The 25,407-nt window shown below is 40.6% G+C and overlaps 3 protein-coding genes and 1 pseudogene across 4 annotated transcripts; 1 reads left to right on the forward strand and 3 right to left on the reverse strand.

The window, feature by feature from the left end:
* The first annotated feature begins 290 nt into the window (after positions 1-290).
* On the forward strand, positions 291-2,315 carry LOC105384140. Its single transcript, XM_048628399.1, has 4 exons — positions 291-1,621; positions 1,703-1,894; positions 1,980-2,072; positions 2,162-2,315. The coding sequence occupies exons 1-4, from the start codon at positions 1,616-1,618 to the stop codon at positions 2,246-2,248; spliced, it is 378 nt and encodes a 125-aa protein (XP_048484356.1). The 5' UTR covers positions 291-1,615; the 3' UTR covers positions 2,249-2,315.
* Positions 2,316-3,702: 1,387 nt separating this feature from the next.
* LOC119693393 (putative nuclease HARBI1) lies at positions 3,703-15,357 on the reverse strand. Of its 2 annotated transcripts, XM_048628395.1 has the most exons (6): positions 13,299-15,357; positions 12,977-13,173; positions 12,764-12,896; positions 12,548-12,689; positions 12,265-12,412; positions 3,703-4,106 (listed from the first exon to the last, which is right to left on the reverse strand). In XM_048628395.1, exons 1-6 carry the CDS (start codon positions 13,512-13,514, stop codon positions 3,863-3,865), a joined length of 1,080 nt encoding a protein of 359 aa, XP_048484352.1. In that variant the 5' UTR covers positions 13,515-15,357; the 3' UTR covers positions 3,703-3,862. The 2 variants fall into 2 exon arrangements, 1 of the variants encoding a protein (XP_048484352.1); XR_007267478.1 differs by lacking the exon at positions 12,548-12,689 and having other exon boundaries at positions 12,764-15,357.
* Positions 15,356-24,313, reverse strand: LOC125490062 (annotated as a pseudogene).
* On the reverse strand, positions 15,949-23,057 carry LOC125490131. Its single transcript, XM_048628392.1, has 2 exons — positions 17,389-23,057; positions 15,949-16,608 (listed from the first exon to the last, which is right to left on the reverse strand). Exons 1-2 carry the CDS (start codon positions 19,112-19,114, stop codon positions 16,127-16,129), a joined length of 2,208 nt encoding a protein of 735 aa, XP_048484349.1. The 5' UTR covers positions 19,115-23,057; the 3' UTR covers positions 15,949-16,126.
* Positions 24,314-25,407: the final 1,094 nt, after the last annotated feature.

Genomic DNA, 25,407 nt, shown 5'->3' on the forward strand with positions numbered 1-25,407 from the left:
TTCAGTTTCTTCCCTAGCCATGAACTTATAGAGATGCTTACACTATTTTTTCATAATTATGAAGAAAAAAACCAATTCTACACGATACGGTTAGCACTACATGATAGAGGATACTGCAAAGAACTTATAGACATATAACACATTGCACCTTTTCACCTTTTTACTTGTACCTCCTGTAGGTTGGCTGGTAGAAAATGCTTTTAGCATTAAGTCCACCTTTTGTACACTTATATCTCATATTTGTGCAATAAAGTATTAAATAAATAAATAAACAGCGTGCTCTCGGAGATTCATTGCATTAGGTACAATTTCTTCGGCCATATTAAAATTTGTTGCTGACTTAATTCATTTTTTTTAAGTCCCTTGACCATATACGTACATAAAGTAGTTATTGCTACGATGTATATACCATCGTCTATCCATTACATACACTCCATGAGTGGTAGATTAAGTTCTTACCAAGTTTTAACTTGATTAACATAACATCATATTTTCCTATATGGGCGACTATTGTTTAATAATTATGAAGAATAAGCCAATCTACCCAAATTCTTTTAGCACTACATGCTAGAGAATACTTCAATGAACTTATAGACATATAACACATGTAACAGCGTGCTCAGAGAGATTAATTACATTACAATTACTTTACGGCGACATAGCAGCAACTATGAGCGACGTCATGCGTCACGTCCTGCCCCTCAGCAGCAGTTAAGCACCACCAGTTACCAGGAGTGGTAACTGCTGCTAGCTGCACTCTATAAGGCGCTATAAGGCGCACGCTACGCCGTTTAGTAATTGTGACTTTATTAATCTCTCGGAGCACTCTGTTAAATGTGTTAAGCCGGCCATACACGCTACGATCTACCGGAAAGGTCCACCTGTGCAGATATGCCTGCGCAGGTAGACCGGAATGTGTGTGGGAATAGACCTGTGCAGTTTTTTGAACCTGGAGGGCTACACTCTAACACGTTCCGTCGTTAAATACGAAAATCGAAAACCGTACGTTAATGACGGCATATCGGTACTCTGTACCAACTTCGGCCGCGCTACGTTCTTCGAAAATCATAGACAAATCATAGAGGTACTACGTGAATGAACGAAATAGTGTAATGAATGAATGTATTGGTTGGGCTTTCAAGTGGCTTATCGGTAAATTACCGGTTTTATTAAAACATTGCATATTATCATTTTTACGTAAAATTAAAATGCGCTGTTTGTTTTTATGTACATGAAACTGATTTATTTAAATGATTTTTCATGCAGAGACGTTTAAATTACAAATTTTTGATAAAATCAAAATATTTCTACTCTACTTTTTTCACTATGGTAGTCTGTGACTTTCTGTCAAAGAGGCTCATAAAAAAATCAAACACAAAATAAAGTTAAGTTGAAGTTGAACGCGCCAAAGTTAATTTCTTTCTACCATGGCTGGGTCTGGGAACTGCAGCACGGAGCAGATTCAAGAGCTCTTGGAGTTCTTATTTGAGCACCAAGACCTCGCGCGCGGTAGAATGAGGAACGTAGAAGGGAAAGCGCGAAGCAATCGCCTGTGGCAGGAAATCGCCCAAAAGCTGAATGCTTTGGGGGCTGCGCGAAAACAGTCTCGCAGTGGATGAAGGTAAGAAGTTTCTAACTGTTAATCTAATGCATATATTTATTTTCGTTAACGAAATGTACCAACCATTATAACTTTTTTTAGGTGTGGGCCGATAGAAAATACTTGGCTAAAAAGGCCGCTGCGGCAGTGAGAGTGCAGCATTCAGGCACAGGAGGTGGCCCGTCTACTGCTCCTCAACTGGCGCAATGGGAGCTGAAAGTGCTGGAGATAATGGGGGAAGGATTTGGTGGCCCCATATCTACCGCGAGGGTCCCAGCTTTCCCAACATCTGAGGTAAGTTATCACATGCTGTGTGTTTGTATGTATTGAAATGAATATTTGAATAAATTCAATTTATATATAACTATATATTTTCTAGCTGAACACTCCGGCAATAGTTAACTCAGTTAACTCGGCTTCTAGTAGCTCATCTCAGGACCACCGCCCGCCCACAGCCAGCATAATTTCAGAGGTATGAATTCAAGCATTGTTTACTAAATGATAATGTGCTTTGAATGCTATGTAAGTACTTATGTGTTATAAAACTGAAAATATCTTTAGCTGTACACTGCACCAGCTTTAAATTCGGCCACTGCCGGCTCCTCGGACCTCCACCCACCCACTGCCATTATCATTTCAGAGGTATGAATTCAAGGGTCATTTACTACTAAACGGTCACATTAACTAGAGGCATGGTGTTGAACAATAATGTAATGTCCAATGCTTTGTATGTTTTATAAAAATTGATTTTTTTTTAATAGAATAACTCAACTGAAAATGACAATGCTGCCAGCACTCCTTAGGGTCAATTCAGACGTACCACAACCACACCACAACCACAACCACACCACAACCTTGCGGTGTGGTCGGGCGTATATTTTGTATTGACAATGAATAATCCAATTCACACGTGCCACATTTTGTCGTTGTTATCGACCACCTGTGTAATACGACCACATCGCAACCACATCGCAACCACAACGCAACCACATCGTAACGGCAACGCCGCCACGCGGCGGCGGCACCGCGGCCACCTCCTCTCCCTATTAAATGCACACGACGACGTGGTTACCACATCGCAATGACAGCGACAACGCAACCACATCGACATTTTGTCGCTGCCACAACGCAACTGCAAAAAGCCGCTGTCACACAATTCACACGTAACCACAGCTTGACCACATTTTGTCGCTGCGACGTGGTGTGGTTGTGGTACGTGTGAATTGACGCTTACACACGTCCCACTGCAAGGCGGAGGTTAATACAAAGTAAGATATACAAACTGTAACTTTTTATTTTATCTTAAATATATAAAACATATAATATTTGTGTTAGTTGCACCATTTGTAACTGAAGATCGGTTGGACCGATGTTTGTTATCTCTTATTAGGTGGGTTCTTTTCTGCTTTGAATAGCAGAATAAGTAATAAAATAGTAAGTTATAGAATAACAATAAATTAATCATAGTAATCTATCTATAATATCTATATACAATACATGTCAGCTAGAGCAACATAAAATATTTTTAAAATATAAATTTTATTTCAGCAAGACCTACCAGGGAACAGTCATTCAGGGTGCGGATGCAGGATCTTGAAGAACAGAAGGTCAAGGAACTGACAAATATCAGAGAATCATTGCAAGAACTGGTTTCAATAGCAAAACATTTGTTTGAAAAACCTTGATTTGCTATTGAAATTAGTTCTTGCAATGATTCTGTCATTTTTTATTTTATTATTATTACTATTATATCTTTATTGCATCAAAAATAGATGTGTTAGATAGTTTTATAGAAAAATGATTATTTATATGTTGAATTGTTAGTAAAAAAATGTTCCTATAAGTACTAGTAAATGTTCCTATAAGTACTAAGTGTTAGTTTATAAGTAATTTTATCAGTGTTTAAGCGTAGCAATATTTGACTGAAACCAAAAAATAAAAATCTCTTATTTAGATAAATTGTTTTATTCTTTATAAATAAGTGTGTTAGCATGAATAGATGTATCCACACAAAGTAAGTATCTTAGGATCGGTAAAACCATATTTTTATGGATATAATAGAAACACATTCATATAATGAAAATTAACAAAATATAGGTAGGTAAAGATAAAATACTCTTTATTGCACACAAACAGAAACAGTTTCACAAACATAGAAAAGAAATAGTACAATCAGCGGCCGTATTACTAATCTCTTCTACAACCTCACAATAAGGATTGTTTTGTCTTATATAAGTATATCCATACAAAGCCGGGGGCATATTATGCCTCTAATAAATTTATTAGTACTCTGCGTACTCTTCTTCCTTCCTCCAATGCCCGTCCTTGTGGAATTGCAGCTTGCTGGGGAATAGGCAGGGCGTTCTCAGCTGCGAGGTCCTCCTCTGCTAATTCAGGATGGTCGAGCCGAGCATGTATGCACATGTTGTGCAATACACTGCATGCAATTGCAATTTTGCCAGCGGTCTCAGGAGTGTAATGTAATTCTCTGGCGGCTAATAAGCATCTGAAAAAAAAACTTTATTTAAACTCTTTTAATTGGTGTAGCGTTATTTATGTTCTAGACATAAATACCTACCTAATATAAATTTAATTTAGTAAGACAGTAGTAGTTACGTACCTAAATAAAACATTTATTTAGTTACATATTCGATATGTACTAACTTATCGATACTAACTATCGACGTTTCGATAAACGCTTAAAATCGACACTAACTACAACACTGGCCCTTTTGTTTTGGAACCTGCCTAGATGCGTATCCCCTCTCGATCCTCCGGCTCGCCTGCCCCGCCATCAGCGGTCAGCGGCCAGCGCTCCTCCCATTCCACCTCAGACCGCGGGACGCCGAGTGCGTGTCTCTCTAACCAGCGCGCATTTCCACTTTGCTCCGCTCTGAACGGACGTCTTATCGCTGCATAATATATAATAACTTATGTTAGTTATTCATTCTTAAAGTCTAAATTCAGTGTGTGAATCTTCCCCACTTTCGGGTGAGTTGTGAACAGATTTGTCTAGCTTTTTTACGTATTAAATTGTGTTTTAAATGTGTTAATTTCATAGATTTGTATAACTTAGCTTCCATTTTATTTTATTCGCTGCTTACGCCGCTTACGAGTTAGCAAATAGCTAACGTAACTACTTACTAACTGCGCACTTATAGCAGCCAAGATGGCGGACATGCAATTACGCATTATCATTTAGACTATTTTAGACATTCCATCATCATCAGCTTTTATATTTCTTTTATTTTAATTACGCTAGCTTGCCTAAATGCATTAACGTAGTTTTATTCCAAATTATGCTGCAGCTAGTGTACCGCTTTCGGCCTTTCCTTATTATTACTATTTCTTATTTAATTAATGTTAGGTATTCCGTTCTGGTTTCCACTGCCGCCTCAATCAAGTTAGATTAGGTGCTCTTCTGTAGGTTTTGATGACGGTATGTGGAACCTAGATGATAACTGTGTACTGATGCGTTGGATTTCTATCTATTCCAGGGTCCACGGTACGGTTTACCGACTGCACCGAACTTCTACCTACTTCTACGGCTCGCCCTCTACGTGCTGGTTCGGCAACCCCCTACCTTCGTGTTGCTGACCACGCCGCGCAGCCGAGCTACACGCCACGCGCACGCAACGGCCACGTGACCTGCCTGCCTACCTACCTGGGCACTGGAGAAGAGGACTTCCACGCCGGTCGCGTTATCGGGATTCCACGCCGATACTCTTCGACTCAGGGGAGTCCCTATCCGTGCCAACTGAAAACTGACTGATCGTGTAGTGTAGGCCTAACCCACGTTGACCTATAAATAAATTTGTGTCAAGCTGAACCCTGGCTTCTCATTTCTTCTCTCCTCTTAGCCAGCCATTTTTATAAGCGCGACACTGGCGCCCTCCACGTGGTTCTAACGGTCAGTCATTTTTTGGTTGGTGACGTAGCTTGATTTGTGTGCGTGCAATTTATAAAGACTTTTTTTCTATTTATTTCAGCTACACTTCGTAACTAAAGTGCTGTGCGACATTCCAATATTTTAGTGTTGTGACAAAATTTAAATTTATCGATATCGATAAAATATTGTTTTCTCTTTTCCTTAATTTATTTCTTTTTCTGTTCATTTTGGTTCGCACAGGACATTAGTTATATATTTTATTCCAGCGTGTTTTGCACACTTTGCAAATTTTTTTTTTTTCTCTGTAAATTTTTTTGTGTGCAAAGAAAAGAATTGTCTAGTAATTGTTTTTGTAACAGAACGGAATCACTTAGTTTAGGTAAATCTGTTCACACTTACTGGTTCACTTTAGATTTGCGAGATTTTTTTTTTCCCAAATTCTAACCTAAAATATGGCACGTGTAATAAAATTTTTGTCTCTTCAAAAGCCCGAGCTTTCCTACGAAGTAGCTATTCGTGGTGAGAAAGCTGATGGCACGGTTGAAGAATTGCGCAAACAAATAACGAAATTATGTCGATTGTTTCCTTCGGAGGATATTTTAGAATCTTCAATAAATATAAAGGAGGATATAGCCGGAGTAAACTTGAGTTTGGATAAACTGGAGAGTTTTATCAAAACGTTGAATACCAAACCTGACCTAAATGTATTTAAACGTGCTCAAAACCTCGCTAGCCACTTGTTCCATAGGATCAATCGTATTGATGCATCTACTTCACCCCAAATGCTGGAAGCTTTGGAAGTCTCTATGGGCCGCTTTCAATCATTAACTGAAGAATTGGGTGAATTTAAGTTCGCTGACAATGAGCCTCAGCCCCAAACTTCGCAGGGTAACTACACTCCCACCTGCCCAATTCCTCAAATTAACGTCACGTGTGACCGCGGTTCTTCCAACGACTTCTCTAGTCTGCGATTTAACGGCAAATCTTGTGCCCGCGCATTTATAATACGGGTGAACGAGTTTATCAAGGCGCGTAATATCTCCCCGAATAAGGTGTTGTCCTTTGCAACCGAGATTTTTACTGACGAGGCCTTACATTGGTTTCGCTGTATTAAAGAGCAGGTATCCTCATGGGATCAGGTCTGTGAACGCTTGAAAGACGATTTCACTCATGCGGATTACGACTACCGTTTTCTTTCTGAAATTAGGGCACGTACGCAAGGTGAGAAGGAGAATATAACCATATATCTCTCAATTATGGCAGGTATGTTCTCTCAGCTAAATAGGGAACTGTCCGAAGAGGAGAAACTGGAGATTATTTTGCATAATATTCGTCCTGCATATGCCACAGTACTAACGTCTTCCCCAGATATCAAAGACATCGAGTCGCTTAGAATTCTCTGCAAGAATTATGAGAACGTGCAATCACGATTGTCTCAATTTCACGAACCACCTAAGATAACCTCTGCTACTTTGGCTCCGGATTATGCCTACCCTTATCACACAGCACCTTCAGAAAACGTAAAATCTTACCCTAAACCGTATTCTGGTAACAATAAATACCCCAACTATGGTCAGAATCAAAGATCCGGCTAAACAAATTACCATAACAAGCCTAACTTTCAAAACAATGGTAATAATAATAATTATAGACAAACTTTTCAAGGTCCTAAACCTGTTCACACAGTTGAAAAGAAGCTTTTCTGTCCTCGCTGCCGGGTTGATACCCATGGACTTAGAAGCTGTAAAGCTGAACGTAAAATTGTTTGTTTCCGCTGTGGTCGTCCCGACGTCAAATTTCATGACTGTCCCGACTGCCAAAACGTGTCTTTTCGGCCAAAAAACTAAATAAGCAGAATTGTAGTACCAACCACTTTGATGAACAAGATTGGGCTTGTTGGTTAAAGTTCATCAAAAATTTCTCCACTTACTATAAGGTAACTTCAATTCTGCAATCTAAACCAGAAAACGATTCTAGGCCTTACGCAAATATTTTGATTAACAACATACAAGCTTGTGGCTTGCTTGATTCTGGTGCTGCCGTTACCATCTTAGGTAACAACAGTTATAATGACCTAAAATTAGATTGTCCCATTCTAAAAGATGACTGCGTGACTGTAGTTGCTGCTGGTGGTCAAACTATTAAAAGTGTTGGCTATGTGAATTTACCTATCACATTTGAGGGTAACTTTCATATCATTAGAGCTTATGTGGTTCCTGCAATTGATACTCCTCTCATATTAGGTATCGATTTTTGGCGTAAATTCCAGTTATGTCCCAAGTATCTTGGCTCTATCGACATAACCAGTTCTAATGTAGCCCCTGTTTCAGTTTTGTCCCTTTCCACCGACACTCATGTCACTTCTTATGATCATTTGGATGATAAGCAGCGCATCATTGCCGACAATCTCATAGAACAATTTAAAGATATCTCCATGGAAAGAAAGGGATTGGGTAGGACCTCTTTAATCACCCACGGCATTGATACTGGTGATTCCCCTCCCGTCCGACAAAGGTATTATCGCATGTCACCTGAGAAACAGCGTATCCTTACACAAGAGGTAGACGAAATGCTGAAGCTGGAGGTAATAGAGCCTTGTGAGAGTGAGTGGTCCTCTCCAGTCCTCATCGTCTACAAACGAAACGGTCAGCCTAGGTTTTGTCTCGACAGTCGTAAGCTCAACTCAGTGACTAAAAAAGATGCATATAGCCTTCCTTACATCTCTGAAATCCTGGACAACCTTAGGGATGCTAAATACATGTCCTCAATCGATTTGTCAAAAGCTTTTTGGCAAATACCTATCGCAGAGGAAGACCGAGACAAAACGGCGTTTTACGTTCCCGGACGCGGTTCCCTACGCTTCAAAACTACAGCATTTGGCTTAACCAATGCCCCTGCGACTCAGCAACGTCTTGTTGATAAACTGTTTGGGCCAGATTTCGATTTGAAAGCTTTCTGCTATTTAGATGATATCGTCACTGTGAGTAGCTCCTTTGAAGAGCACGTTTCCCTTCTACTCTGTGTTCTTCAAAAGTTGCAGCAGGCTAATCTCACAATAAATATTGATAAATGCCAATTTTTTCGCAGCCAGCTTAAATATTTAGGCTATGTGGTGGATGCACAAGGCTTGCGGACAGATCCCGAGAAGGTAGAGGCGATCCTAAATTTCCCTACCCCTACTTCCAGGAAAGATCTAAAACGTTTCCTTGGGACTGCTACCTGGTACCGCCGCTTTGTTCCAAATTTTAGCACCATTGCTGGACCACTCAATAAGCTGACTTCGAACAGAAAGAACGCCCCACCATTTTCTTGGTCTGCTGAAGCAGATGCCGCTTTTGTCAAGCTAAAGGAGTGTCTCATATCAGCACCCGTTCTTTCCTGTCCCGACTACAACCTACCGTTTGAGGTTCACACCGATGCCAGCAATTATGGGGTAGGTGCAATGCTGACTCAAACTGTAGATGGTGTTGAACGTCCGATTGCGTATATGAGCAAGTCGCTTACGGGAGCAGAAAAGAACTATAGCATAACGGAAAGAGAGACTCTCGCTGTTTTGATAGCACTTGAACATTGGCGCTGCTACCTCGAAAATGGGCAGTCATTCACTGTCTATACAGATCATTCTGCCTTAAAGTGGTTCTTATCTCTAAACAATCCAACTGGCCGGTTAGCTCGCTGGGGTATCCGTCTCTCGATGTTTAACTTTGATATTAAGCATCGTAGAGGTGTAGACAATGTTATCCCCGACGCCCTTTCCCGTGCTGTCCCTATCTCTGCAATTTCCACAGCAGATTACATTTCCACCACTAATGATAGTTGGTATAAAAGTATTTATAACCAATGTTTGAATAACCCTTCTGGTTTTCAAAACTTCCAAATTAAAGACAAACGCCTATTTCGACTTTCCCGAAACAAATGTCACCTCACTTCTGAGTTTGCTTGGAAAGAAGTAGTACCGAACGAATTGCGTCAGCAAGTGATATCCGAAAACCATGCTACACCTACAGCTGGTCACTTGGGGATTCACAAAACCTACCATCGTTTGGCTCTGCACTACTTCTGGCCGGGTATGCACGGTGATATTGTCAAGTTTGTTTCCTCTTGCCCCACCTGCCTTGCTTATAAACTGCCTAACCATACTACCTTGGGTGAGATGGGAAGGCCAAAACAATGCTCTCGTCCTTTCCAGATGATTTCCATCGATTTTGCCGGCCCCCTACCTTCGAGTCGGAAGCAAAATACATACTTGCTAGTGGTAGTATGTTGCTTCTCTAAGTATGTCCTGACGTTTCCAATGCGAAGGGCAACAGCCGATGGAGTCATCAAACACTTAGAGGATTCTGTTTTTCTGGTCCACGGGGTCCCCCAGACCATCTTTTTGGACAACGGCAGCCAATTTATTAGTAAAAACTTGGATTCCTTCTTTAAGAAATATAAAGTCCCTAATGTTTATTTTACGCCAAGGTACACTCCTCAAGTGAACACTGTTGAGCGTTACAACAAAACTGTCATGACGTGCGTCTCAACTTTCATTGAGAATGATCATAGGTCATGGGACGCTAACTTACCCAAAATTCAATTCGCCATGAACAATTCTGTAAATGAAGCTACCGGTTACACACCATCATTTCTTGTTCATGGTAGGGAACTCGTCACCTGCGGATCCCACTACCTGGATTCCGATTTGGGAGACGAAGTATTGTTTTTACCTCGCGATATTTATTGCGAAAATGTTGGTCATCTGGCCGGTATCTTCAATAACGTCCAAGCTTCTCTTTGGAAAGCGCACATGAAAAATTCGTCTCGTTACAATTTAAGGCGAAGAAATGCCGAATTTCAAGTTAACTACATAGTTTACAAGAGAACGTATTTTCAGAGTGACAAAGACCAACATTTCAGCAAGAAATTAGCCCCCAAATTTTTAAAATGTCAAGTCACTGCAAAGAAATCTCCTCTAGTTTATCAATTGCAGGACATGACTGGCAAGGACCTTGGTGCTTGGCATATTAAGGACCTGAAGCTAGTTAATTATGCACAGTAGTAAATTTTTTTTCCCTCGTTAAAACAGTTACCCTTTAATTTTTATGTCTTATCAAAGACATCTGCTTAAGTCAACAGATTTTTATATCAGTTGCCTTTTTTATGTAAGGACGCCTTATTATTTTAAATTATATTTAATAAGGTTATTTTGAAAGGTGAAGTATGACAGAATTTGAAAGTGAAGTATATTTTTTTAAGGTAGTATCTTTGATAGGAGCATTAGTTTAGCTGCGGATTTTTTCTATTAGTAGGCAAAATCCTTGGGCAGCGAGCGGGGTAACTGTAGCGTTATTTATGTTCTAGACATAAATACCTACCTAATATAAATTTAATTTAGTAAGACAGTAGTAGTTACGTACCTAAATAAAACATTTATTTAGTTACATATTCGATATGTACTAACTTATCGATACTAACTATCGACGTTTCGATAAACGCTTAAAATCGACACTAACTACAACACTGGCCCTTTTGTTTTGGAACCTGCCTAGATGCGTATCCCCTCTCGATCCTCCGGCTCGCCTGCCCCGCCATCAGCGGTCAGCGGCCAGCGCTCCTCCCATTCCACCTCAGACCGCGGGACGCCGAGTGCGTGTCTCTCTAACCAGCGCGCATTTCCACTTTGCTCCGCTCTGAACGGACGTCTTATCGCTGCATAATATATAATAACTTATGTTAGTTATTCATTCTTAAAGTCTAAATTCAGTGTGTGAATCTTCCCCACTTTCGGGTGAGTTGTGAACAGATTTGTCTAGCTTTTTTACGTATTAAATTGTGTTTTAAATGTGTTAATTTCATAGATTTGTATAACTTAGCTTCCATTTTATTTTATTCGCTGCTTACGCCGCTTACGAGTTAGCAAATAGCTAACGTAACTACTTACTAACTGCGCACTTATAGCAGCCAAGATGGCGGACATGCAATTACGCATTATCATTTAGACTATTTTAGACATTCCATCATCATCAGCTTTTATATTTCTTTTATTTTAATTACGCTAGCTTGCCTAAATGCATTAACGTAGTTTTATTCCAAATTATGCTGCAGCTAGTGTACCGCTTTCGGCCTTTCCTTATTATTACTATTTCTTATTTAATTAATGTTAGGTATTCCGTTCTGGTTTCCACTGCCGCCTCAATCAAGTTAGATTAGGTGCTCTTCTGTAGGTTTTATGTGGAACCTAGATGATAACTGTGTACTGATGCGTTGGATTTCTATCTATTCCAGGGTCCACGGTACGGTTTACCGACTGCACCGAACTTCTACCTACTTCTACGGCTCGCCCTCTACGTGCTGGTTCGGCAACCCCCTACCTTCGTGTTGCTGACCACGCCGCGCAGCCGAGCTACACGCCACGCGCACGCAACGGCCACGTGACCTGCCTGCCTACCTACCTGGGCACTGGAGAAGAGGACTTCCACGCCGGTCGCGTTATCGGGATTCCACGCCGATACTCTTCGACTCAGGGGAGTCCCTATCCGTGCCAACTGAAAACTGACTGATCGTGTAGTGTAGGCCTAACCCACGTTGACCTATAAATAAATTTGTGTCAAGCTGAACCCTGGCTTCTCATTTCTTCTCTCCTCTTAGCCAGCCATTTTTATAAGCGCGACATTGGTAAGTATTATAATAATGAGACATGTTGTGTAGGTAAGTTTTAAATGAAGATTGAAGCTTTAATGTTTCATATTTATGAATAAATGCAATTGGATTAAGTATGCTTAATAGGTACTACCTCCATCTCCCTTTTAGTATTCCAAATGTGCGCTCTACAGTGGAACGGGCACGTTTCTGAATTATATTGTAGCGCCCTTCAGTTGAGTCGTCTACTGCATGGTCCACTGGAGTCATCATGAATGACCGGAGAGGATACCCTGAGTCACCTGTATAACATGTTATGAAATTATTAATACATTATTATTTTGGGTTACCAATATACATAATACATCCATCACCTCGCTTTGGGCTTTGAGATAGTTTAGGTTGAGAATGGATAAATTTATATTTGGAACATTTACCCAGTAGGTATGTAGTCTCTCCCTGTATTGAGAGTTCTTCCATGTGAGCTTTTATCTCATGTTGGGCCCATATGAATGCATCATGGGTAGCTCCTCCGTATGATGCATCAATACTCAATATAAGGCAATCAGAGTCACAAATCTAAAAAAAAATGTATTCTTTAGAGAGTCGTCACTTGGGTAATGGTCATGAATTTTTTGAATTAAAATACGTACCACTTGGCAGTTAATGGAATGCCAATGTTTCCTATTAAAGCACCGCTCTTCATGCTCAGCGGGCCTTATTATTTTAATGTGGGTGCAGTCTATGCAGCCACATACCCCCGGTATACCATATCTATCGGAAAATCTGAAATATAAATCTATTAAATAGATTGTTTTTTGCAATAATTGTAGGTCTAAGTAACTGTAAATCAAATTTTGTCTTACTTTTGTTTGATGACATTCCTTTCTTCCCTATTTTGTGGGAAGCGAATGTACTTCCTCAAAATCTCAGCTCGATTCAAGGCATCCGTGACCTCATGGATGCACCTAGACATAGTTTGCTGTGCCATGGGTACATCGCTGTTGAGGCCTACGGCACCTTGATAACTACCCCTTGCATAGAAGTTTAATACTACCAAAATCTGAAATAAATCCGGAAATTATGTTAAGTCAGTTATGTTTTATCATTGTCTGATATTTACGTTATTTATCGTCTGATTTTTATGGTTAAAGGTAATATGAAAATAAGATACTTGTTGAGTTTTACCTTCATTATGGGATCAATACCCCGGTGTCGTATCCTTGGAGGAAGAAACGGGACAATCTCTTCACACACCGTTTGGAACAATTCCCGACTCAGACGGTAGTTATTTACGAATTCAGAGTCGGGAATTGTGTGCAAGCGGAAGTTTCTTCTTAGGGCCTCTCGCCTTTTCCTTCTCTCGTCCCGCAGAATTTCTTGCATCAGCAAATACCTAGCCATTCTTTATGTTATTTTCAGCAATTACAGCAAAACGAATATCTCCACGTTACCTCTTGTGTAGACGTGAAATTTGAAGTAAAACTGACAGTAAATGAGCTGTCAAACTCAATATTATTAAATTCTTTATTGCACAAAGTAAATTGGTACAAAGGCGAACTTAATGCTAGCAGCATTTTCTACCAGTTAACCTATAATATTACGTGTTTGACATTGCAGTTCGGAGTACCATTTTGTATAGAAAATCGAAACTTCGTTGTTTCGTTCGTTCGTGCGTAAAACTCTCCCTACAGAGTGCGAAATGGCCCGAACGTTGAACGTTATTTCGATTTTCGCGTTACCGAGTAGGCCCCCTGCGCAGGCAACCAGCGCAAGATCGAAAATCGATTCTTTCGAGTGACACAGTACGGTGTACCTGTGCGTGTGTGCGTGTACTCCGGTCGCCTGCGCAGGTCGCGTCAGTTGTTTTCTAGTGTTTCTTTCAAACGGGCGTCTCATCGCTCGCATCGTATTGCCAGAAAATGGCGCCACCAGATTCAACTAAAAAAATTCTTGAAGATTTTATTGAAATTTATAGAAGTAATCCATGTCTATGGCAAATTAAAAACAAAGATTACCATAATCGAGACAAAAAAGAAGCTGCTTATAAATTACTCATAGAAAAATCCTAACTAATATTATAAATGCGAAAGTAACTGTGTCTGTCTGTCTGTAAGTAAGTAAGAACATAGGCTACTTTTTATCCCGGAATTCCCACGGGAAAACTTTTTAAGGCGAAGCGAAGCGTGCGGGAACAGCTAGTTGAGAATAATTGAGCCAGATGCGAACAAAGATGTAGTTGTGAAAAAGATCAATAACCTAAGAAGCAATGTTAGAAAGGAAACGAAGAAATATGAGCAATCTTTAAAGTCTGGGGCATCTGCTGATGATGTGTATCGTATTAATTAAACTGTGGTACTACGATTTGTTCAATTTCATTCATGATCAATGCACTCCAAGGGAATCTTCATCCAACTTAGATAGTGATGACGAAAATAGTTGTGAGGTAAGTAAAATATTTCATAATTTGTAGTATTTTTTTTTAATTAAGTAATATAATAATAACATAATTATTTCTAACTATAACTATTTAGAACTATGTACCTACTCTGCCCGTTCAGCCTTAGGTATTATTTAATTTACATGATCATTTTGCCATATGTACCCTTCCATCCTGATTGAAATAATTCAAAAAATTGTTTCAGACTATCTTCGCGTTGTTCAAAGTATTTCCTGGGTTTCTTCTTTCCAAGTTTTCCATGGTGCTATTTTGTGTACTGTATCCTTCAGATATTATGGTCCCTTTTCAGAGTTTTCTCGATAAAAACATTTTTGAGGTGCATAAGACTTTTTTGAGTGTTCAATTAAAAAGTTATGTAATACACAAGATGCTTTCACTACTTTATCAATATTTTCGGTTTCTAAATTTATATGAGTATAAAATATCCGAAATCTTGATGCCATTATCCCGAAAGCGTTTTCAACAGTCCGTCTCGCGCGAGATAATCTGTAATTCAGGATTCTTCTTTCTTGTTATGTTAAATCTGCCTGTCGAAACGGTTTTATCATATCGGGGCGTAATGGGAACGCGTCATCTGCCACAAATACATATGGTAAATTTCGGTTACTTCCTGTTAACAATTCACTGCTTGGAATATGTAAATCACTATTTTCTAATTTTAAAAAAAAAAATAGTGTTTTGTAGAACCCCTCCATCGGATATTCTGCCATTCATGCCAACGTCTATATAAATAAATTGGTTTTTTGCATTAACAATTGCCATAAGAACCACACTATGTTGCCCTTTATACTACACTATTAGCCGGTGGAACAATCGATATGTGCTTTCCATCTATTGCACCAAGACAATGAGGAAAGTTACATCGTTCTTCATACATCTTTGCTATTTCTTTCCACTCTTCTTCAGATGTAGGAAACTGTAATATAAAAATAGAACCGTTTTTCCCCTGAAGGGAATAAAACGGATATTTAGGTTTCAGCCGTAGCTTGAACCACATAATGAGAGTGTACCCTTTCTATATTCACTGCCATACCTACCTATATACGTATAAATATAGCGTGCGAAGAGCACATCCTATCGTTGCTTATACGTCTGTCTCTTTCTAGCGTCTTATTAGCGGCGCCAGGCAGCTTCTTGCTTCAGTATCCAATTAGCCGGCAAGGCAATTAAAGTGTGGTTCAAGCTACGGCTGAAACCTAAATATCCGTTTTATTCCCTTCAGGGGAAAAACGGTTCTATTTAGGTGTTCCGAGCCTATGCTTGAACCACATAATGAGACGTGTTTATTATCTGCCGGCGCCGCTAGCTTCATCATGAGGCTAGTAAGCGTACTGTGAGATTTCCATTGAGTGGTGATTTGTGTAAAGAAAAGAACAATTGACATAATGATGAGATTTAATTTCAGAGGTAGTAATTATAAACGCCATACAACTCCCCTAAACTTAACATATTCTTACTGAATTCTATGAAAACATAAAAGTGTATCCACTCTGGAAATAACAGTTTAACAAAAATAATTATAATTCTTCTTATGTAATCAGCCTTTCAACTTAAATTAAATTGATGAAAAACAATGTATAAGTGTATTTGCATTACTCCCGGGCAATGCTTTTATCTCCTTGAAGTAGTGTCGAAAGAAGGTATTTTGAGATCTCCAGTTTCCTCTTTGAGGGATTTCTTCTATACTATATCGGTTACTGGTCCAATTGTGAGTTGCAACTGCAGCTCTGAAACTTCCTGCTGATGCTGAGATGCCGGCCTCTTTAAATAGGGTTTTTATCCACCCAGCGATAACTGTTCGAGACGCGTTCCTTACCGATCCCCTTGTAGTGATGAACAAGCCATCTGGATTTCTAGCATCACGACGATGTTTTGAGATAGATATTATTTTCCGGATAAAGTTCATTAGATCCAATCGTGGTTCTGTATCCAGCCCTTTATGTAGCTTCCAGCCAGACTGCCTATATGAGCATGAGTCGGTCTTGGAACCAAATTTGGGCCAGAAAACCATCTCAATCACGTTGTCTTCGAACATTCCTTAATAAACTGGAACGCTTGCAGAACACCTGCATACGTTTCATTTTCGGTCTACGGAAGTATGATCACGTGTCCAGCTACCGTGCCAAGTTGAAATGGCTTCCCATCCGAGATAGGAGAAATTTACGTATTCTCTGTCTTCTGTTTTCTGTCCTCCATGAACCCAAATCCCCTCCATACCTAAAGTCCATGTTTAACTTTTTGTCAGACACTCATAGCCGACACCTCCGCTCCTCCCACAACCTTTTACTATCATTACCATCACATCAGTCTGGCTTTATGCTACATTCCTTCTCTGTCTCAGCAGTCCGTCTGTGGAATGATCTCCCTGAGTCTATCAGGAAGGCTCCCAGTCGTGCACTTTTTAAATCCTTAGTTCGGTCTCATTACCTCAATAAGTTAGGATATAATTAATTACAGCCTTTTCATGTACCTCTGTTTTAGTGTTTAATATATATATGTGTGTATGTATATGTAGTATAAGTATATATAAATGTATTATTATATATTATTAGAATGTTAGGTATAGGTTTATATATATATTTTTTTATATATGTAGGTATAATTATGGTAGATTTCGTGTAGTTTTTTTTTTTTTTTTTGTGAGATTCATTGATTGTTTTTGATTTTTGTTATTTTTTTGCACTTCCCTACTTTCTGCTCCTGAACCTCCTGCAGGTTGACTGGTAGAGAATGCTCTTAGCATTAAGTCCACCTCATTGTACATCTACTTTTGTAAATTGTGCAATAAAAGTATAGATAAATAAATAAAAAAAATTCCATCCTTTATTGACAGAAGAGTTAGGTCATGGACTCTTCTGCCCGACGCTAGTAGTAGTAAGACAGCGACATGTCTAGATAATGCGAACAGATTATCTTCGTCTAGCGGGTATGTTTTTAGAAATGCTAAAAGGTCTTCGATTTTCCAGGACAGCGATCTTTTGACCGGGGGATCACTGTTAAATATTCCTCTGAGAACCTGTTTGACTAGTACATGTGAACTAAGTTCTTGGCATTTAAGAGGATTGGCAAACTTTGCTACTACTGATTTATGTAAAGCTATGGTCTTAGGCGCCATTTTTATGTCTTTGCGCAGGTGCAATAGGTACTTAGCCAAATTTTCAGCTGAAGGATCATTGGTTGGAACATGATTGCTAGTTGCCCAAGCATGCCATCTTTTCCAGGCTGGCGTATAGGTTTTTAGGGTCGATTTCCGCCATGATGACTCAAGTACTCTCAGATCGTCTTCCGACCAGCTTTTGCATTGACTTGCCCAGCCCGAACTAGCCAGACCCCTAATTTCAAATCGTTTACTCCCGGGGGTGGCAGATTCGTTCGTAGGTCCACCATGTTCTTGTGAAGATCTGGGATCTGGAGAGGCGGTCTCACCGTTATTTTGTTGAGTTCTGGGACCCAGAAAGCCCGTTCCAAAATGGGGGCGACCAGAATGTAGAGGCCCTTTGACGACTGTAAGTGACGTAGCACTCTCGGTATCAGTGCTGGCGGTGGGAAGATCCAACCGAGTCTGTAATGCCATTTCCTGCTGAACGCGTCGGTGAACTGGCTCTTCGTGTCTGTAGTATTCTCGCTTACATACCTCGGTACAACCGCTGATCTCTGCGACGCGAACAGATCGATCTCTGGAGTTCCAAACTTGTTGAAAATCCATTTTAACACTTGTTTGCTGAGATGCCATTCCGGGAGACTCTTTTCCCTCGATAAACCGTCTGCTATTCCATTGCACAATCCCGGTATGTGCCTGGCAATTACATGGCACCGCATCTTTTCGCATAGCTGAAGAATTTTGGTGGCTGTCATGAGCAGCAGCTTTGATTTTGTACCGCCCTGTTTGTTGAGGTATGCCACCGTTGTTTGATTGTCCGACTGTAACATTATTGTTTTCCCGCGTAGCTCTGGTCCCAAACGTTGAAGAACTTCGTATACTGCCCACAATTCCTACAGATTGCTGTGCCACTTCTTCTGTTTTGTGGTCCATCTGCCGCGCAGTTGCCGGCCATTCACAGTTGCACCCCAGCCTACGTCTGCTGCATCTGTGGTCACAAACATCGAGGCGTCGCTCAAGAGGATCGGTGATCCTCTGTGTACATTGGTCAACCACCATATCAGTTCCACCTTTGCTATTTTCGGCAGCGGAAAATTGCAATGTGGCGATTTCTGGGGGAGCACTCTGGAAGTTCTTTGTAAGGGCCTGCAATGAAGGCGTCCCATAGGGACCGCAAAGGCGGCGAAGTTTAGCTTGCCCAGTATGACCTTTGAGTCGTGCCAGCTCCACAGATTTTTCTTCAGAATCTTCGAAATGCATTGCTTCAGGTGCATAACCTTCGTCTCTGACAGGCGCTTCGAGTTTTCCTTTGTGTTCCAGGTTATTCCAAGATATTCTATCTCTGTTGAGGCTGTCGATGAGGACTTCTTTAGATTTACATGCCATCCCAGGGTTTTCAAGAACTCCTTGGCAAAACTCACTTGATGTTCCAGTGGTCTGCATGAATGAAAAGGAAATCGTCCAAGTAAACTAGGACACGCAGGCCCTTCTCTCGTAGCTGCTGTGCCACCCAGTTGGTGATTTTTGCAAAGGCTGATGGAGCACTGGCTAGCCCGAAGGGAAGGCATGTCATCTCGTAAATAGCTCCTTGATAGGCCACTGACAGGTAGCGTCGATGACTTTGACTCACCGGAACGTGAAAGTATGACTGTGAGATGTCGAGTTTCATCATGTAGTCGCCTCGCTGAATATGGGATGGAATACCGAAGTGGTTTATCAAGCGAAACCTTGGAGAGGCTACGAACTCGTTTAATCTTCTCAGGTTCAGGATCGGCCGATTTTCCCCATTCGCCTTTCTCTTGAGAAATAAAGTTGACAGGAATCCTGATTTCTCGTGGCTGTTTTGTAGGGCGCCTGATTTTATTAGTTTTCTTATTTCTAGTGACATTTCTGGAGAAGGCTTTGTCTGAAACTTTTTGGAGATTATTTTCGAAAATTTTATAGCGGGGGGTACACGTTTGAAAGGTATTCTGTAGCCTCTTAAGATTTTTTGTAAGGCTTCTGGTGCATTTAGCCAATTTGCTGAATACCTTCTCAGACGGCCCGCTACAAACGAGTCACTTTCGTCCCCCTCCCCATTTTTTCCCTGCTTGACCATTGGAGTCTGCGGGAAATCTTCGGGGTCGGTCGTTTCTGCCCTTCTGTTGGCCTCTTGCGGGACGAAAGGGCTTGTCCTTTCTATTCCGAGATTCTGTATATGGACGTTGAGATGGCTGGTATCCAAGATGCTTCCTGGCATCCCATGTACCAGAGGAGGCCCTTGGCGCCTTGGTTTTCTTTTGGAAGAATTTGTCTACTCCCCCTTGTTCCTTGATAGCTTCTGAGAGCGCCTTCTCATCAAACAACTGAGTTTCCGATGGAGGAATATCGTGTAGGATTCCCCTAAATGTGGCATTGCGTGGCTTATAAGCATCTCTTCTATTTTTAAAAACTTCAGCACGACGTCCACACGTATATTGGATCAACGCGTCGGACGTTCTCCGGAAGTCCGAGTCAGCTAAGACGAAGTCGTTGCCGACTCTCTCCTTCATCTCCTTCGGAAGGCTGTCCAGAAGGTTCTGAAATATCATCCTTTGTTTTATCAGCCCATGGGAGATGGCCCCAAGTGTCATGTCAAACCTTTCTAGAATCTCTGTTGATTTCCAATTTGGCGTGACGGTAGCTAGCACGTTGTTTACTTTTAGAGCGCTAAAAACAGGAGTAGCCTGGAATTGCTGTTGCAACTCTGCATAGCGAACATTGCTCCACCCACTTTGACCTAGCTTTTGGCAATCTAGCCCATATTTCACCGCCTTCGGATCAGCTTTGGCTATTTTTGGAGCTTTTTCTGTTGTAGTGGGAGCAAAGTCAAACACCTTCACAATCCTTGCCCTGAAGGGCGGCAAGCTCTCTTTGGGCATTCGCGATTTTTGCGCGAAGCTCCTCTTCTCTGGCGTCTGGGCTGCGGGTTGACGTAGTACTACTGGCGTCTTCTATTTCCTCTCTTGATTCGGTGCTATCCGGCAAAGACTCGAAGGATTGGTCGAGGTCCGGTGCTGACTTACCGCTGTTGCCCGATTGATGCTGGTTGAACATTAACATCATTTTGTTGAACATTTCAGTTTGTTGACTAAGTACGGCGGCTAGTAAGTGGTCATTGCTACCCTGCGTAGGTGCTTCTTGAATGTCCGATGAGCTTGACATGGCCACCCGCTTACTATGGCATCCACTAGCTGTAGGCGGGGTCTCACAGGATCTCTTCCTCCCTGTAGGCTTTAGATTAATTCGAGGAGCATTTTCCGCCAGCTCTAAAGATGCCTGGGGTCTCTTGACTAGCTTGGGTTTTAGTTCTCGTACTGTATTCAAGAACGCCTCATAAGATGGAGCGTGTATCTTCTCTACTATGCTGTGAGGAGCGTAGAGCAGTGTCCTTCCCAAAGGCCATTCTAGGATCTTGTGCCTTATAGCTCTGTAAGCTCGCTCTGATAGCGTCGTCGCCGATGGATAAAACGCCCGAGCTAAGTCCGTTGTGGGGATTGCGAATCTTATTTTCATGTCCACAGCAGTGGGGATATGATTTCCACCAAATAAGGTATCAAATGAGTAGTCGTGGATGAGCCAATCACGCCAGTTAGAAGGGTAGTGAGCATCGATTGAGGCTATGACAGCGTAGAAAGCTTCCTTCTCATCGTCTGGTGGAGTTGATGCCAACTCGCCCATGGATTTTAATTCCGTCATAACCTGAAAGCGAGAAAACCCAGTATGAGAAGGTTGGACCTCAAATAGGTACGTATTGGGTTAGATGGCAAGGCCTCAAAGCGCGCGGACATTGCTCTCCACTAAAGGGACATGACGCCTCGCTAATACGACATTTATTTGTTCGATATTCGATTCGACCGTTGTTCCATTCGAGACGACTGCCGTTTCAATTTGTGTCGACTGTCGTTTCGATTGAGACGACTGTCGTTTCGTCTGTCCATTTAAATTTATACGACTGTCGTTTCAACTTCGGACGACTGTCGTTTCGACTCGATTCAACTGGAGACGACATGATTCATATGTGGGTCGTATTTTGCTTAATGCTGTTTTTGAAACGGCAGTCGCCTCGAGGCGAGGCTACCTTTTTCGTTATGCGCACAAAATGGCGTCTGAATTTAGTCGTCGCTGGCCAAGGGCGCAGAGCGGAAGCGTCGTTGGGAACAAGGCCCGAACGGAATTATTAGCATCGTTGGGAGCAAGGCCCGAACGGAATTGGTAAAGGTACTTACGGAGGATATATGGTAGAATGGTGCTTCGTAATTTATTATAGTTTCGAGGCACGTGTTTACTGTCTGAATATAGAAAGCGTACTGAAGCAAGAAGCCGCCTGGCGCCGCTAATAAGACGCTAGAAAGAGACAGACGTATAAGCAACGATAGGATGTGCTCTTCGCACGCTATATTTATACGTATATAGGTAGGTATGGCAGTGAATATAGAAAGGGTACACTCTCATTATGTGGTTCAAGCATAGGCTCGAACACCTAAATAATAGGTTTTTATCATAAATACTTGCAAAACTAGTTATTATTGATGTGAAATATCTATAGCGTATGCACACAAAAATGTATCAATTTTTTTTGTTTTTAGAAAGACAACACCGAAGACTCTTTAAATGCCGCTGAAGAATATTCTACCGACAACGAGGTTCGATCAACATCGTCAAATAATAATTCATCTCGCCCACCAAAACCTTGTAAAACAAAAAGAAAAGATGAAAGCTTAGCAAATGAAGTGTTGGAATCGGTACGAGATCACTTTAAGCGCCCTCGCCCAATTGTAACAGAAGATAGGTGCGATATTATTAAAAAACGTGGCGATGAAATTGAAAGCTTTAGATGCGAAACAATTAATAGTCGCAGAAAAACTTATTAATGATTTACTTTTTGAAGCAGAAATAGGAAACCTCACTCCCGAGCACGCCTATATTAACATGAGAGATATTTTGAAACAAAATCAACGAAGCTATGTTCCTGCTCAGCAATATCGACAACATGCATATCAGTCCTAATTCCAATAGGGCATATAACCCTGTAAGTTTTGTTTCTTCCGGAAGTCCTAGCCCACCCTGTTTTCCATTTCCCACCAGTCAAAATTCAGAGTATCTTTCTCAATCATTTCAAACTAACCATCTACTCAACAGTTCCCAAGGCAATCCCTACTCGCCACAAATACGAACAACTACAGTTCCAGAAAATCAGCCCAATGAAACAGAGGTAGTTTTATCGATTCCAGATTCGGCAGCGACATTCATTACTAATTTCAATGTTCATAATGAATAGCTTGTATGTACGTGACAGTTTTTTACTTTAATGATTAAAATCGTACATATTTTTTTCAATAAATATTATCTCTAATATAACAGTGTTTTAATGACTTACCTTAAAATAATCTCTTCTGAGTACTTTATATAAAGCCTCACATGTTTCAGGAATAATTTTTCCAAGTGCCTGAGGCGAAATAATTGCTGAAAATTTTAGATCCTCATAGCTTCTGCCAGTTGCGAGAAATCTCAATGTGACTGATAATCTTTCGTGCGTGCGCAGAAATACTATTTCTCATAACTGTGTCTTCTTTTTTTATCATAGGAGTAACCATTTCAAGTAATTTAAGGTATGTTTTCTCGTCCATTCGAAGATAGTTTTTAAAATCTTCTGGTTCAAATTTCAATTCACTTAATAAATTAACATGACTATATGTTTTTCTTTTCAATAACCAATGCTTACACCATTTTATTCGCTTCTTTTTCGTATTATTCATCTTCAAAATTAAAGCAAGACCTAGCAATGCCAGCGTGTCATCGTCCACATTCGATGCCATCGCAAAAAGAACTGAAGACCGCTCCGATACACCGGAACGTCCCCATACACGCTACCAATGTTCGGTCTACCTGCGCAGGCATATCTGCACAGGTGGACCTTTCCGGTAGACCGTAGCGTGTATGGCCGGCATTATATGTTTATAAGTTCATTAAAGTATTCTCTAGGATGTAGTGATAACAGTATACCGCTGGATCGGCTTATTTGGAAAAACATATTCGGCGGTACTATTTTGCTTTTGCTGCCAAGTTCACAGACCTTTCGAACTGTACAGTCTGATCGTAACGATTTCTCGTAGCGTGTATGGCCCCCATTAATCACAAGGTCTTTTATTTCTTTTTTAAACTGTGTGTAAAAGAGGTATGATATAACTAAAGTTAAAGTATTTTTTGTGTTCAGTACATACTAGTTTTTGTTACGGAACTTTCATTAGACACTGACTATTTGTGACAGTCTCGGATTTCCATGGGGTGTCTCCGGAGTCCATCATCAGTTGCTGAAATAGCTATTCAATTTTATTATGATCCTTAACTATTAAAATTAATGTAAATAGTTGTGGAGGTTTGCAAATATATCTAACCAACTAACAAAAAATCCTCTCATAGTGGCTCACAATGCCAAAAATAATTTACTTATAAGAGCCGTATTATCGCTAATAAGGCTGGGTTTGGGCACAAATTACAAGGACATAACCTTAAACCCCTCATTAATTCTTTATTGTTAGCTTATTTATCTTATACGTGCTTTATTATAGCAAGCAACAAGAGGGTTTTTTTTTTTTTTTTTTTTTTTAAGAAATTGTTATCACTCCACAGACTTTATGTCCGTGCCTTTTGAAGAGTGGTAATTTTTATGAGATAGTTTTTAATTCTTTTATCTACTTTCTACTCGGTAAGGAAGTTTCATTTATATATAGGTATATATATTCTATCTTTTATATATATATTGTTCTTTTTTTTTTTTCTTTTTCCTTTTTTCCCTTTTTTTTTCCACTGCTGGGGGAAAATCCACATGGACACCTGGGAAGAGGACCCAGGTAGTGTCGGGCGTTAACCGACTAAAAACCCCCAGCCGTGTATCTCATTATACAAGAATTTTTTTTTTTTTTCTTTCTTTTTTTTCCCTTTTTTTTTAAATTAATGGTTTTCAGAGTCACACTTACATTAGTAATGGCAACAAACTTAACAAGGACAGGGCCAATGCCAGCTGTCTTCGGAGAACTTAGTAGACACCTGGCAATGGCTCGGCCCCTCAGTCGTTATAGGTCATGTTTTGCCTGATGTTAGTGTGTGACTCTGTTCTTAAAGATAACTTATTTTAATTGTTAGTTATGATATAATAATCAATAGGTTAGTTATATAAATTATTTTCCCAATTTGACCTATATTTTGCGCTCTTAACCAAAATTATATTTTATGATTTATTCCGCCCCGTTTTGCCTTCTTAACATTTCCCCAGAAAGTGCAATGACCTCTTCGTCTCGATTCTTAACTGCCATTTTTAGATTGTACTCGAGGATGCGTTTCTTTGGCGCTGTTATTGCCGTTTTAGCGAGGTTGCCGATAGCGTCCTCGGTGTCATCCGCATAGTAGGTGCAGGCGGTGGTGTGCCTCGACAGCGCCACTACTGCGTGAGGTATGCTATCGTGCAACTTTATTTTATCTTTTGTTCTTATGATAATAACGGATTCGTACGTCAATCCCTGTGCTTCGTGTATGGTTAGGACGCGTGAGCCCATTCCTTCACCATACCCTTGGCTGGTCAAGGTCTCTTTTTCTTCCTGTGTATGCACCAGGAACAGAGTGTTGGTTTGGGATTTGGGAATTACTGCGTCTGTTAACCTTTTCAGCTGCAGGGATTGGATGCGCGCTGTGGCTGCGTATATGCCTGAGTATACTTC

The sequence above is a fragment of the Plutella xylostella genome, chromosome 20 (genome assembly GCF_932276165.1).
Source record: "Plutella xylostella chromosome 20, ilPluXylo3.1, whole genome shotgun sequence".
In the NCBI taxonomy this organism is placed as follows: Eukaryota; Metazoa; Arthropoda; class Insecta; order Lepidoptera; family Plutellidae; genus Plutella; species Plutella xylostella.

Excerpts from the sequence above, each read along its gene's own strand:
- LOC119693393 (XM_048628395.1), bottom strand. The coding sequence starts at position 13,514 with ATGGCTAGGTATTTGCTGATGCAAGAAATTCTGCGGGACGAGAGAAGG. Across the intron at positions 13,174-13,298 it reads GTATTGATCCCATAATGAAG|ATTTTGGTAGTATTAAACTT; the intron begins GTAAAACTCAAC and ends GATTTATTTCAG. Across the intron at positions 4,107-12,264 it reads ATACTAAAAGGGAGATGGAG|ATGCTTATTAGCCGCCAGAG; the intron begins GTAGTACCTATT and ends TTTTTTTTTCAG.
- LOC105384140 (XM_048628399.1), top strand. Across the intron at positions 1,895-1,979 it reads CAGCTTTCCCAACATCTGAG|CTGAACACTCCGGCAATAGT; the intron begins GTAAGTTATCAC and ends TATATTTTCTAG. Across the intron at positions 2,073-2,161 it reads CAGCCAGCATAATTTCAGAG|CTGTACACTGCACCAGCTTT; the intron begins GTATGAATTCAA and ends AAATATCTTTAG.
- LOC125490131 (XM_048628392.1), bottom strand. The coding sequence starts at position 19,114 with ATGCAGACCACTGGAACATCAAGTGAGTTTTGCCAAGGAGTTCTTGAA. Across the intron at positions 16,609-17,388 it reads TCTTCTGTCAATAAAGGATG|GAATGTTCGAAGACAACGTG; the intron begins GAATTTTTTTTA and ends CAGTTTATTAAG.